Source organism: Moschus berezovskii, chromosome 3, assembly GCF_049115385.1.
Source record: "Moschus berezovskii isolate FMDL1 chromosome 3, NW_MosBer_1.0, whole genome shotgun sequence".
NCBI classification, from domain to species: Eukaryota; Metazoa; Chordata; class Mammalia; order Artiodactyla; family Moschidae; genus Moschus; species Moschus berezovskii.
The window spans coordinates 65,107,673-65,120,445 of record NC_142462.1 but is presented as its reverse complement, the minus strand read 5'-3'; the positions used below and the strand labels follow the sequence as shown (position 1 = coordinate 65,120,445).

Below are 12,773 nucleotides of genomic sequence, written 5' to 3'. Positions count from 1 at the left end.
GCAAACTGGACAAAACCCCTGTCTGCCCAAACCCACCCATGAGCATCACTCACTGATTTCTCAAGTCTCTTAATCTGCACTGATTATTATACTGTGAGGACTTCCCAGGTGACTCACTGGTAAAGAATTCACCTGCCAAGGAGGAGACACAGGTTCGATCCCTGGGTGGGGAAGATCCCCTGGAGGAGGAAATGGCAACCCATTCCAGTATTCTTGCTGGGGAAATCCTATGGACAGAGGAGCCTAGAGGGCTACAGTCCAAGGGGTTGCAAAGAGTTGGACACATCTGAGCAACTAAACTACGACATTACACTGTGAAGACCTACAGGTCATGCATGGCCCAGAAAAATTTGACAGTTTCAACCCTGTTGATGGATACAAAGCAGTTTGACAGTGTTTTAGCTTTTGACCTTAAGCAGTCTTTGACCACATGGAGCATTTCCTGTGATTTTGTTTGCTTGGCCATTATAATTTTAGGACTGTGTTGGAGCTGTATTGCCAGGAAGCAGTTGAAATGTCACCAGCAAAACTAAAATGAAGGAGACTTTCTTCTGCTTTTGGGAAGCTGGAATATATATGCTTTTCCCAATTCCTTCTGCCAAGTACAACAAAAACCCCTCCATTATATATAAAACAAACAAGATGACTCTTGAAAGTGGAAAGAAGAGAACAGGCCTGCTGGAGACCTCAGACCCAAGGAAGGACAGGGTGCTGTGTTCTCTGGGTTTTCATTTTGCCCCCTATATCCTGCCACTGGAGTTGAAGAAGCTGGCCTCCTTGAAATAACAGTAATTGCAACAATCTCCCTAACCACCCCGCCACCGCCTCCGCTCGGCACCTCCCAGAAAGCCTGCTCTCTTAAGCCAAAGCACCAGGAAAGGAGAAGTTTAACAAGACAAAACTTGTAGCAGTCACTTCTCTACTGTAGCTCAACATCACAAAAATCTGGCTGTTTTCAAACCTGCAAGAGCCAAATGGGGAGTCCAGATTTCCATCTTTACAAGGCTGTGATAGGATACTCCAACATCTGTCTCCAGAATGGAGAGTCAAATAGGGGGCAGGTATTTTCATGACCACTTGTCTGTGTCAGTGAAGCCAAAGTAAGGAGCCTGGATTTCTGCCTCCAACTGCCCATCGTGAGTTGGCATCCTAACCCCTTCCTTGCTAAGTAGTGTCACATAAAGCCATGTGAAACAGAAGGTTGAAATAAGATCCAGAGTCTTATAATACAAAAATGTCCAGATTTCAACTGAAAATCACTCGTCATACAAAAACCCAAGAAGATCTCAAAGTGAATGAAAAGCGACAAGAGATGTCAACAAGGAGATAATAGAGATGTTAAAATTATCTGACACAGTGAATCTAAAAATCAACTCAAAATGGGTCACAGACTTTAATGTGACACATAAAACTATAACACTTTTAGGGAAAACGGAAAAAAAAAAACCTAGGAGATAACCTTCAGAATATAGGACTAGACAAAAAAAGTTCTTAAACTTGACATCAAAAGCATGATCCATCAAAGGAAAAATTGATAAACTGGACTTCATCAAAATTAAAAACTTTTGCTCTACAACAAAAAGATCCTGTTAAAAGGATGAAAAAACAAGCTACAGAGTGGGATAAAATATTTGTAAATGACATATTCAACCAAGGACAGCAATCCAATTAGAAAAAGGAGAAAAGACATAAAAAGACATTCCACTGAAAGCGATATATAGACGGCAAAAAAGTATGTGAAAAGATGTTTGGCCTCATTAATCATTAGGGAAATGCAAGTCAAAACCACGATAAGATACCACTACCACCTATCAGAGTGTCCCTATCCCTTCCCCACTCCCCAGAGTGACAACATTAAATGCTTATGAGGTTCTGAGAAATTGGATCATTCATTATACACTGCATATATGAGAATGTAAAGTTATACACCCATTATGGAAATAGATAAGGCCATTTATTAAAAACCAAAATAGGCTATTATCATACAATCCAGCAACCATACTCCTGGGAGTGTTTATCCTCGAGGAATGAAGACTTATGCATACATAAAAACTTTCATGCAAATGTCTCTAGTAGCTTTGTTAGTAACAGTCAAATTCTGGAAACAATCAAGATGGCCTTCGGTACAGCACATCTATAGCACATCTACACCATGAAAACTACTGAGTAAGAAAAAGGAACAGATATGTATATTTTCATATATGTATGTATACACATACACAATGACCTGGATGAATTTCTAGAGATTAAGCTGAGGTAAAAAAAATAAAATAAAATAAGCCAGTCACAAAAGTTATGTACTGTATGGTTCTACTTGTATAACATTTTTAAAAAAATTTTTAAAAAAATCATAGTCGATTTACAATGTTGTACCAATTCTCTGTTGTACAGCAAAGTGACTCAAGTACAGCATTCTTAAAACGACAAAATAACATGAAAAGGAGAACAAATTTTGTGGTTGACAGGCTTAAGAAGGAGGTGAAGATGGGAGAAAACTGAGTTTGGCTATAAAAGGGCAAGACGGGGATTCTCGGCGTGGTGGAATATTCTGCATTTTGACTGCATTACTGTCGATATCCTAGTTGTGATACTGTGCTATAGTTCTGAAAGATGTTACCAGTAGGGAAACTGGAAAAAAGGAACATGGAATATCTGTATTATTTTTCAAAACCACATGTGACTCAAATTATCACAAAATAAAAATTTCAGAAAAACATAAGAAGACAGAACAAAAAAATTCAAAACAAACTCCCGCAAACTGTCAGACCCATAATGATCTCCGGTGGTTTTAAGAAAAAACAACATGTTTTGAGCATTTACTATGGACCAAAGTGTTGCCAAATACACAAAGCTAATCCTATGAGGTAGGTGGCATTTTACATATGAAATTCCACCAGATCATGAGAAATTAATAGCTTGCTCTTCTTATCTTTAATGAGGCAGTACAATTATTACATATATTAGGAAGTTTTTTCATACAATCTTTAACCTTTGTTTGTTAAAAGAAATTGAGTAACTTTACTTCCCAAACTCAGAGCTTGGCAGGAAGAACCAGGTAAATTTCAGCTCTGAAAGCAGAGAAAATAAAATGCAATATAAGATGGCCATCCTTAAGGCATTCAACCCTGCCAGGACACCCAGGGTGGGCTTTCTATTTTGTTGTTGTTTGTTGTTTAGTCCCTAAGTCCTGCCCAAGTCTTTTGAGACACCATGGACTGTACCCCACTCTGTCCATGGGACTTCCCAGACAAGAATACTGCAGTGGGTTGCTGTTTCCTCCTCCAGGGGACCTTCCTGACCCAGGAATTGAATCTGTATCTCCTGGATTGGCAGGTGGGGTTTTTACTACTCAAACACCTGGGAAACCCTCTATTTCTTTAAGTAAAAGAAAAAAAATTATCTTCATCAGGAGCTAGGCAAACATTCTTATGATAGTGGTTCTATAGCGCACAATTTGTAAAAATAATAGCAAAAGGCCAACATTTTGGTTAATAACCATGAAAACTATAGCATCTACTGCTATTTCTGCAAGTGGTATTTAGAAGAATGTTCTGAATCAGACCTTAAAAAAAAAAAAGCCCACACTGGTCAACTGAATGTGTTTCAAATGTGAAAATTTATGTACCCATCCATCCATCCATCTATACATCTCTCTCTCTCCACACACACATATAAATATATATACAAATAAACTATCACATAAATTATGTCTTAATATTTATAACTCACGTTACATTAGATCCATAAATAGTGGAGCTTGAAGATATCTCAAAATCACCAAGTCAAACTTCCGCAATTTATAGCTGAGGAAACTGACCTCCCCCACCAATCTGCCACCAAATTAAGATCCTTACTAGCCATAGTGAAAAATTCACAATCAAAACTTAGGACCCAACAGACTGCTATTGGTCTGTTTCACTGTTCTAACTTTCTCAAGCAATTTGATGAATGAAAAGAGAATGGATAGTTAACAAAGAGCCTGAGGATATAGAGCCACAGATTAACTTGAATTGGGCAAAACGGGAAAATAAAAAAACAAAACTGGGCCAATTTGGCCTTTCTGCAATTAGAAATATCTTAATCCAAGATCTTTTAACAAACATGCATCTTACTCCCATCCTCTGGTAAAACGAAGGTAAACTTACATACATTTGAAATGAACACAGATCAACCTCCCAAGTTCAGATTCCCTAGATTTTTACAGCAACCCACCCTCAAAGAAACTGAGGCTTTAACAAGCCCAGCTACGCAGTTTTGCGCCATGGCCTTACCGTGACATCCTGGAACTGAAGCCTCATGGTGGAGCCAGATGGCTGCGGACGACTGGTGATCTCCAAGATGGTTCTCAGCAGGATGTCCAGCAGGCTGGCCACTATCACATCTATTTCCTCCAGCACAGATTTTTCCTAAAGGAAAAAAAAAAAATGTGCTCAGGAAATTGTGGCCTAAAATAAGAGTCTTAACAAAGGACTCGAGCTTGTCAGTCCTGGACCTCCCCTAATTTATCTAAGTGAGTGACCTTTCATAGAAAACAAAAGGCACGGAGATGTTAACACTTTACCCAAGAGTACTTGACTCTGCAGTGCAGTGGGAACCTGAGATGCAAGTAAAAAGGTGGGGTGATGGTCTGGAACACAGCCCAAACTAATTCAGAACACCAGCTATGCCACTAACATGCTGTGTGTCTCTCTGTGAGTTAAGTTTGCCTCTCTGGGCCTGACAGTTCACTAAACATCCCTTGTGGTTTTAAGAGTTTGTAATCTTTTGATTTCAGATTGTGTTTACATTTACCCTCCTCATCACTGGAGCTGCATGGGTCATTTCCCAAAACTCCTAAGTGCAAATGACTATTCCTATAAAGTGATTTTTAAAAATCCCTACATGTAAAGATTAGCAAAACAGCATTCAGTCTGAATGAATGATGTTAGTTACAGACTGGACTTAATGTCAGTGGCCGTGGTGGGACTGCTCTCCCAAAGCAAAATGAATACTATCTAAGGCCCAGAACTTGAGAAAGAGCGCGAAATTTTCTGCACTGGCTAAAGGTACCGGATTTGAGTTCTTATTATACCTGCACCAGACAACGGACTATGATGACAAATGCTTTGTGTAGCAAGAAGATTACTTTTGCAAAGAAAACTTCTAGAAAGTATGAGTTTGAAAGACCCTTTTGGCTGGAATTTTATGATAAACTTTCTTACACTGGAAAGAAAACTACTAAAGATATCCCCCCAGAACAGAGTTTCTGCTCTGACTTCCTTATCAGATAAGTGCAAAAATTGACCAAAACTTCAACAATGAAACAGGAGGGGAAAAAAAAATCATCTCCACTAACATCTGACGTTTTTGGTTTTCTGCAGTAACCTTTTAAACTTACTTCTCACTCTCAGCAATGAGAGTTAGCAAAAACACTCTCACTAGGCACGGTATAGCTATACTTTACTGAATTGGGTGTGTAAAAAGCAGTGGTCCCTCCTATGCAGGTATCTGGCACCATACTTTCAGACACAGAGTTTCCGGCCTTTTTCTCTCAAGGGCCAACTCTGTTCCTACCAAAGAACTGATGCTTTTGAAATGTGGTGCTGAAGAAGACTCTTGAGAGTCCCTTGGACAGCAAGGAGATCAAACTAGTCAACCTAAAGGAAATCAACCCTGAATACTCATTGGAAGGACTGATGCTGAAGCTGAAGTTCCAATACTCTGGCCACCTGATGCAAAGAGCTGACTCATTGGAAAAGACCCTGATGCTGGGAAAGATTGAAGGCAGAAGGAGAAGGGGGTGACAGAAGATGAGACTGTTAGATAAGCATCACTGACTCAATAGACATGAGTCTGAGCAAACTCCGGATGATGGTGAAGAACAGAGGAGCCTGGTGTGCTGCAGTCTATGGGGTCACAAAGAGTTGGACATGATTTAGCAACTGAACAACAACAACTGTTCCCATGGTACTGGAGTCCTATGTCCAAGACTTCTACTGGAAGCACATGCCAACTGACTGCGGAGCTCTTCAGAAGGTGATCATAACTCCAAGGGACGAAAATGGGGAAATGATAGCATGTTAGTAAGTGGGAGGCAGAGAAACAGGCATCCCAATATTCACTGCCAATCCTGATTTGTAAAAGTTGTTACGGGTGAGGCTGCACAGTAAACAGGTGCAAACTGATGGAACTAAAGTAGGACATCCTTTGCACATGGACTTCACACCAGACCTCTGAACCATGAGCACGCAGGGGGTTATCCCCGTCTATAAGCAAGCATGCGACTTTTCTCTTTTGACACTGCATCGTCTAATACAAACTGCAATTCCTCAAGAGTCAGGAACATTGACAGGAATTCCTAGAGCCATGACAATGGAGTGATTAGTAATGGTTGTGGTGCAAGATACCACCAGGCTCCTGGGCCTCTCTTTAGCTTTCACTATCTGCACAGGGATTGGCCCAAGGCCTGTGGCCAAGCTCTGACCATCATCACCCAGTCTTTCACTGAATGGGTCCAAACAGACTGTCTTTGAAAGCAATAATTTATTCTTGCCACAGAGCATTTATCAAGATTAAAGACACATGTGGGAGGCTTTGAGATTTCTAATTTTTCTCATTGGGTATTCAGTTCTTTCTTGAAATACAAGTTTAAGACATGCGGGTTATTTGGGGCTACAGCCATCCTACAAGGTTAAAAAAAAAATTCCTTTAGAAGAAAAGTAAAAAATCCAACACAGATGGAAATGAAAGTGAGAGTCTCAAAGGATAATTCTTTGGTGTGCTTTCTCAGAAGACTTAAAATTTTCTTTCCAGAAGCCATCTGATGGGCACTATATCCTATGACCTGTGTTTACTTACTGAGCTATTTTTCTTGATGAGACAGAATACGTTGCTAAGGATCCGTGCACACATGATCAGGTCCTTCTGCTCTTGCAAATGCATGTGCAGGTGATGTAACACGACAGGTAAGAGAATGTACCGGGAATCTGGAGGGAGAAGAAGTATTAGTGTCATATTTAACAGGCCCACGCAAACCTCATGCAAATCCTTATCTACTCTTTAATTTTAATTGCTAAATTATTAACACATATAGTTAGAAAAGTACTCATTTTACAAAGTTGATACTGAAAAACAGTAGTCCCTCCCCCAACCCATGATTACTGTACTCATAAGGCCTTTCACTCTTTTATTGAAATAGGTTTTTTGTTTGTACTACCAAATACCTAAATGGCATGCTTTTCTTGCTATCTCCAGACTTTTCATTGAGATGGATCATCAACTCACTTCTTACTATGGTAGATAAGAATTTAGTTTTTTGTTTTGTGTTTAACCTCTTTTTCTTCTCTCCAGCCTCTTAAGAGAGTTATATCACAATTTCTGGCTAAATTAACACTTTTCATTTCCTACTATTCTGATTTCCAACCCTTTCTCCATGATCAGATTTTTGTTTTATTTTTGTTTTGTCTCTCTGAAAGCTTTCAGGAAATTACTCCTTGCAATTCAAAACTTTAAATTCATATACTTTGTCATGGCTCTTAAACTCTATAAACTCATGCCCTTTAGTTCTGGGAACTTGCCTTGAATTATTTCTAGTATTATTTCCTTCCTGCTACTGCTAGTTCTTCTGTCCTCTGTCTGGAACTTTGACTACATTCACGTCATGAATATCTTAAACTATCTTCCTCTTTTCTTGAATATTTTTTCATATTTTTGATCTCTAACTTGCCATAAGAACTTGAAACAGTAAGGTGATAAGTAATCTAAAAATTGACTTATATGCAGTATATATTCCAATATTTTGAAAAAGTAACAGTGAATATGCCTATTGTCCTGAAGGTTTATTTTTCAATGTGATGTCAAAAACACAAAATTACTGCCTATCTTGGGCCCATAATGGGAATTTTATTTATAGGATGTGCCCACTTGCAATACCCCAGCCCATCCTGCTTGGTTTTCTATAAGATGTCATCTGTGAAACAATTCAAATGAATTAATTCTGGTTTATAAAAATCCATTTGTCTTATAGACAGCTTGTATAAGCTATAATCCCACCTCACTCATTCAAGGAAAACTGGATAAGCTAAATAACTCTATACCTTTTAAAGAAACTCAACTTGCTATTAGGAGCATACAAGGAAAAGTCCAGACCCAGGTGGCTTCTATGAGTTTTATGAAGCAATACTTAGAAGAAAGCATATCAAGTCTACATAAATCCTCCCAGAAAATAGAATCAACAGGGAATACAATTAACTCATTTTATGAGGCCAGCATTATCTATGCCAAAATTAGTCAAAGACATTTTAAAACAAAACTACAGATTTGCTATCTCTCATCAACATAGATGATGAAGAAGAAGAAGGTAACGGCAAGCCACTCCAGTACTCTTGCCTAGAAAATCCCACGGATGGAGGAGCCTGGTAGGCTGCAGTCCGTGGGGTCGCTAAGGGTCGGACATGGCTGAGCGACTTCACTTTCACTTTTCACTTTCACACATTGGAGAAGGAAATGGCAACCCACTCCAGTGTTCTTGCCTGGAGAATCCCAGGGACGGGGGAGCGTGGTGGGCTTCCGTCTATGGGGTCACACAGAGTCGGACACGACTGAAGTGACTTAGCAGCAGTAGCAGCATCAACATAGATGCAAAAATTCTTATAACATTTTAGCATAACACACATATAGTGATTCAGTAGGTTTATTCTGGGAATGAACGATCGTTTTAACATTTGAAAGTCAATCAATCAACGTGATTCACTATATTAGCAGATGTATGAAAAATGTGAAAAATTCAGCATCCATTAATGATAAAAAGTGATAAGAATAGTTAAAAATAATAGCTTTCTCAAATTGATAAAGGGCATTGATGAAATACCTACTGTTAGCTAACATAATAGTAAGAGACTGAATGCTTTGTCTTTAAGATCAAAAATAAAGCAAGGAAGGTCAATTTCACCAATTCAACACTGCACTGGATTCCTAGCCAGTATAACAAGGTATATCCATAAGTGAAAAAATGTATGATCCTGTATCCTAATAAAATTTTTAAGTATTCACAATTTGGAAAGCGCCTTTATTGTCTTCTTGATTTCCTTCAGTAGTGAGGTTGGGAGTTATATTTCTTTTAATGCCTGCCACCAGGCTACCAACACAATGACGTGCAGCCTGAGGTTCACCATCAAAACAAACCACGTAAGCCACAGTCATGCTTCACTTTCAGAAAATGAACACTAAGGGTTAAAATTCAGTAGCACTCATTGCAGGCTTCCCTGCAGCGGGAAGCCTGACCAGGAAACTTCAATGAAACTGAAAGTCACTCTGTTCTGTCAGACTCTCTGCGACCCCATTGACTATACAGTCCGTGGAATTCTCCAAGCTGAAATACTGGAGTGAGTAGCCTTTCCCTTCTCCAGGTGATCTTCCCGATCCAGGAATGGAACCGGGGTCTCCTGCATTGCAGGCGGATTCTTTACCACCTAAGTCACCATGGAAGCCCAAGAATCCTGGAGTGGGTAGCCTATTCCTTCTCCAGGGATCTTCTCAACCCAGGAATCAAACCAAGGTCTCCTGCATTGCAGGTGAATTCTTTACCAGCTGAGCTACCAGGGAAGCCGGATACTTACTTATAAAACAATTGCTTAACAAAAAGAACCAAGAAAAGGAACCTGAAAACTTAAATGACAGGAGTCACTGCCTGCTGTTGCTAAGTCGCTTCAGTCGTGTCCAACTCTGTGCGACCCCATAGATAGCAGCCCACCAGGTTCGCCTGTCCCCGGGATTCTCCAGGCAAGAACACTGGAGTGAGTTGCCATTTCCTTCTCCAATGCATGAAAGTGAAAGTGAAGTCACTCAGTTGTGTCCGACTCTTCGTGACCCCATGGACTGCAGCCTACCAGGCTCCTCCGTCCATGGGATTTTCCAGGCAAGAGTACTGGAGTGGGGTGCCATTGCCTTCTCCAAGTCACTGCCTAGTGATGCTTAATTAGAAAGGAAGATAAAGCTTATCTGATATGTTCCTGCAGCCAGTGGGGTTTGAATCCTAAAAATTCAATTTGCAACCAACTATTAAGGAAATCTCTACTGCCAAAATGTAAGGCAGACAAATAATTGGTGTGTGGTGTGTGTAAAAAGAATTATATGAGTTGCCTGAAGATTTGCTGCTTCTCCTTTACTAGGGCAATATCAGCCAATGCACAAGATAGAATCGAGGGATAAATGCCAAAAGAGCTGACTGGTTAAAATGCTAATTCTTACCTTTAAAACAAAACACCTTTTGATACTGTTCATGGGGTTCTCAAGGCAAGTATACTGAAGTGGTTTGCCATTCCCTTCTTCAGGGGACCTTGCTGGGAGAAATATCAATAACCTCAGATATGCAGATGACACCACCCTTATGGCAGAAAGTGAAGAGGAACACAAAAGCCTCTTGATGAAAGGGAAAGAGGAGAGTGAAAAGGTTGGCTTGAAGTTCAACATTCAGAAAACAAAGATCATGGCATCTGGTCCCATCACTTCATGGGAAATAGATGGGAAAACAGCAGAAGCAGTGTCAGACTTTATTTTTTTGGGCTCCAAAATCACTGCAGATGCTGATTGCAGCCATGAAATTAAAAGACGCTTACTCCTTGGAAGGAAAGTTATGACCAACCTAGATAGTATATTAAAAAGCAGAGACATTACTTTGCCAACAAAGGTCTGTCTAGTCAAGGCTATGGTTTTTCCAGTGGTCATGTATGGATGTGAGAGTTGGACCATGAAGAAAGCTGAGCACCAAAGAATTGATGCTTTTGAACTGTGGTGCTGGAGAAGACTCTTGAGAGTCCCTTGGACTGCAAGGAGATCCAACCAGTCCATTCTAAAGGAGATCAATCCTGGGTGTTCATTGGAAGGACTGATGCTAAAGCTGAAACTGCAATACTTTGGCCACCTCATGCGATGAGTTGACTCACTGGAAAAGACTCTGATGCTGGGAGGGATTGGGTGCGGGAGGAGACGGGGGCAACAGAGAATGAGATGGCTGGATGACATCACCAACTCAATGGACATGAGTTTGAGTGAACTTTGGGAGTTGGTGATGGACAGGGAGGCCTGGCGTGCTGTGATTCATGGGGTCGCGGAGAGTCGGACACGACTGAGCGACTGAACTGAACTGAAAACAAAACACCTGGAATCATCAAGAAGGCTCAAAGGAAAAAAAGAAAAAGGCTCAAAGAAAAAACAAAACCAGGACTTGAACATACAGGAAGTTTCTAAACAGTAGAATCTGTTATGCAGGTTCTGTCCTTGAAAGGGTCAAAACAGATTCAGATTCTCAGATAAAGCTCACAGTATGGTGTGTCTTACTTTTTGTCTTATTTTGTCTGTACACACTTGAAAAGATAAAGCCAGCTCCCATTAGCAATTTCCAATAGATGTGGGCCTAGGAAGAGGAAGCAGCAGCTAAGAAATGCTGATAAACTTCCTCCTCGAGGTTAATTTCAAGGAAAGTTCTCATCTTTGTTCCTCTAGCAACAAAGCTTTAGACAATCATCCTTATAGTCCTCTGTCCCCAAGTGAGTGAGGGCTGTGAGTCCTGTAGGGGCATGCAGGGTTTCCAGCCACTCTCCACCAACTGTCCCAGTATAGGCTGGACACCAGCAGGACTTCCAAGCAGCTGCTCCGTGGCAGCCTCAGGATGCAGAGTTGGTACCCCAGGGGGGCAGGGGGTCCAGCTGTGGCACAGCTCTGAATGGAGCAGAGCTGCTGGCTGCAGGGAAGCACTAGCAGGACAGAATGCCCTGAAATCAGAGCTGGTTTAGGCCTCTGTGATCCAAGATACCAGAAAATGAACTGCTAATGTCACAGACAGCAACAGAACCTGCAAACAAGCCCTTCAGACACTGGTGGACAGAAAACGCTCAGAATGGACAGGACTGATGATGATTTAGGGGCTTCCTGCCATGCACACAAAGTCAGTACCACACAGGTAGACAACAGCCCAGGGCTAGGGATGATCTCTGTGTGGCCCAGGTTTCTTATAGAGTGGTTTCAATCTCCCACCCTTAAATCAAAATACTAAGGAATGCAGAGGAACCAGAGATCAAACACCAGCATATACTGGTTCATGGAGAAAGCAAGGGAGTTCCAGAAAAACATCTACTTCTGCTTGACTGTGCTAAAGCCTTTGAGTGTGTGGATCACAACCAACTGTGGAAAATTCTTAAAGAGACGGGAGTACCAGACCACCTTACCTGTCTCCTGAGAAACATGTATACAAGTCAAGAAGCAAGTTAGAACCTGACACAGAACAACTGGCTGGTTCAAAATTCTGAAAGGAATATGACAAGGCTGTATATTGTCACCCTGCTTATTTAATTCACATGCAGAGCACATCATGAGAAATGCTGGACTGGATGAAGCACAAGCTGGAATCAAGACGGCCGGAAGAAATATCAATGACCTATATGCAGATACCACCACTCTAATGGCAGAAAGTGAAGAGCAACTAAAGAATCTCTTGATGAAGGTGAAAGAGGAGAGTGAAAAAGCTGGCTTAAAACTCAACTTTCAAAAAATTAAGATCACGGCATCCAGTCTCATCACTTCATGCCAAATAGAAGGGGAAAAGCAGGGAAGCAGTGACAGATTTTCTCTTCCTGGGCTCCAAAATCACTGTAGACAGTGACTGCAGCCATGAAATTAAAAGACACTTCCTCCTTGAAAGAAAAGCTATGACAAACTTAGACAGCATATTAAAAAACAGAGACTTTGCCGACAAAGCTATGGTTTTTCCAGTAGTCATGTATGGACGTGTGAGCACC

At 40.8% G+C, this 12,773-nt stretch overlaps 1 protein-coding gene across 4 annotated transcripts in view; it reads right to left on the bottom strand.

Moving 5' to 3' along the window:
- DOCK4 (dedicator of cytokinesis 4) overlaps positions 1 to 12,773 on the bottom strand; it is a 488,437-nt gene that overhangs the window by 126,504 nt on the left and 349,160 nt on the right. For all 4 annotated transcript variants that reach the window (XM_055420853.2, XM_055420851.2, XM_055420852.2 and 1 more), the window contains exons 24-25: positions 6,838 to 6,965; positions 4,272 to 4,406 (exon numbers count right to left, since the gene is read on the bottom strand). In XM_055420853.2, the coding sequence (XP_055276828.1) occupies positions 4,272 to 4,406; positions 6,838 to 6,965 (263 nt within the window). The remainder of the gene's footprint in view (positions 1 to 4,271; positions 4,407 to 6,837; positions 6,966 to 12,773) is intronic.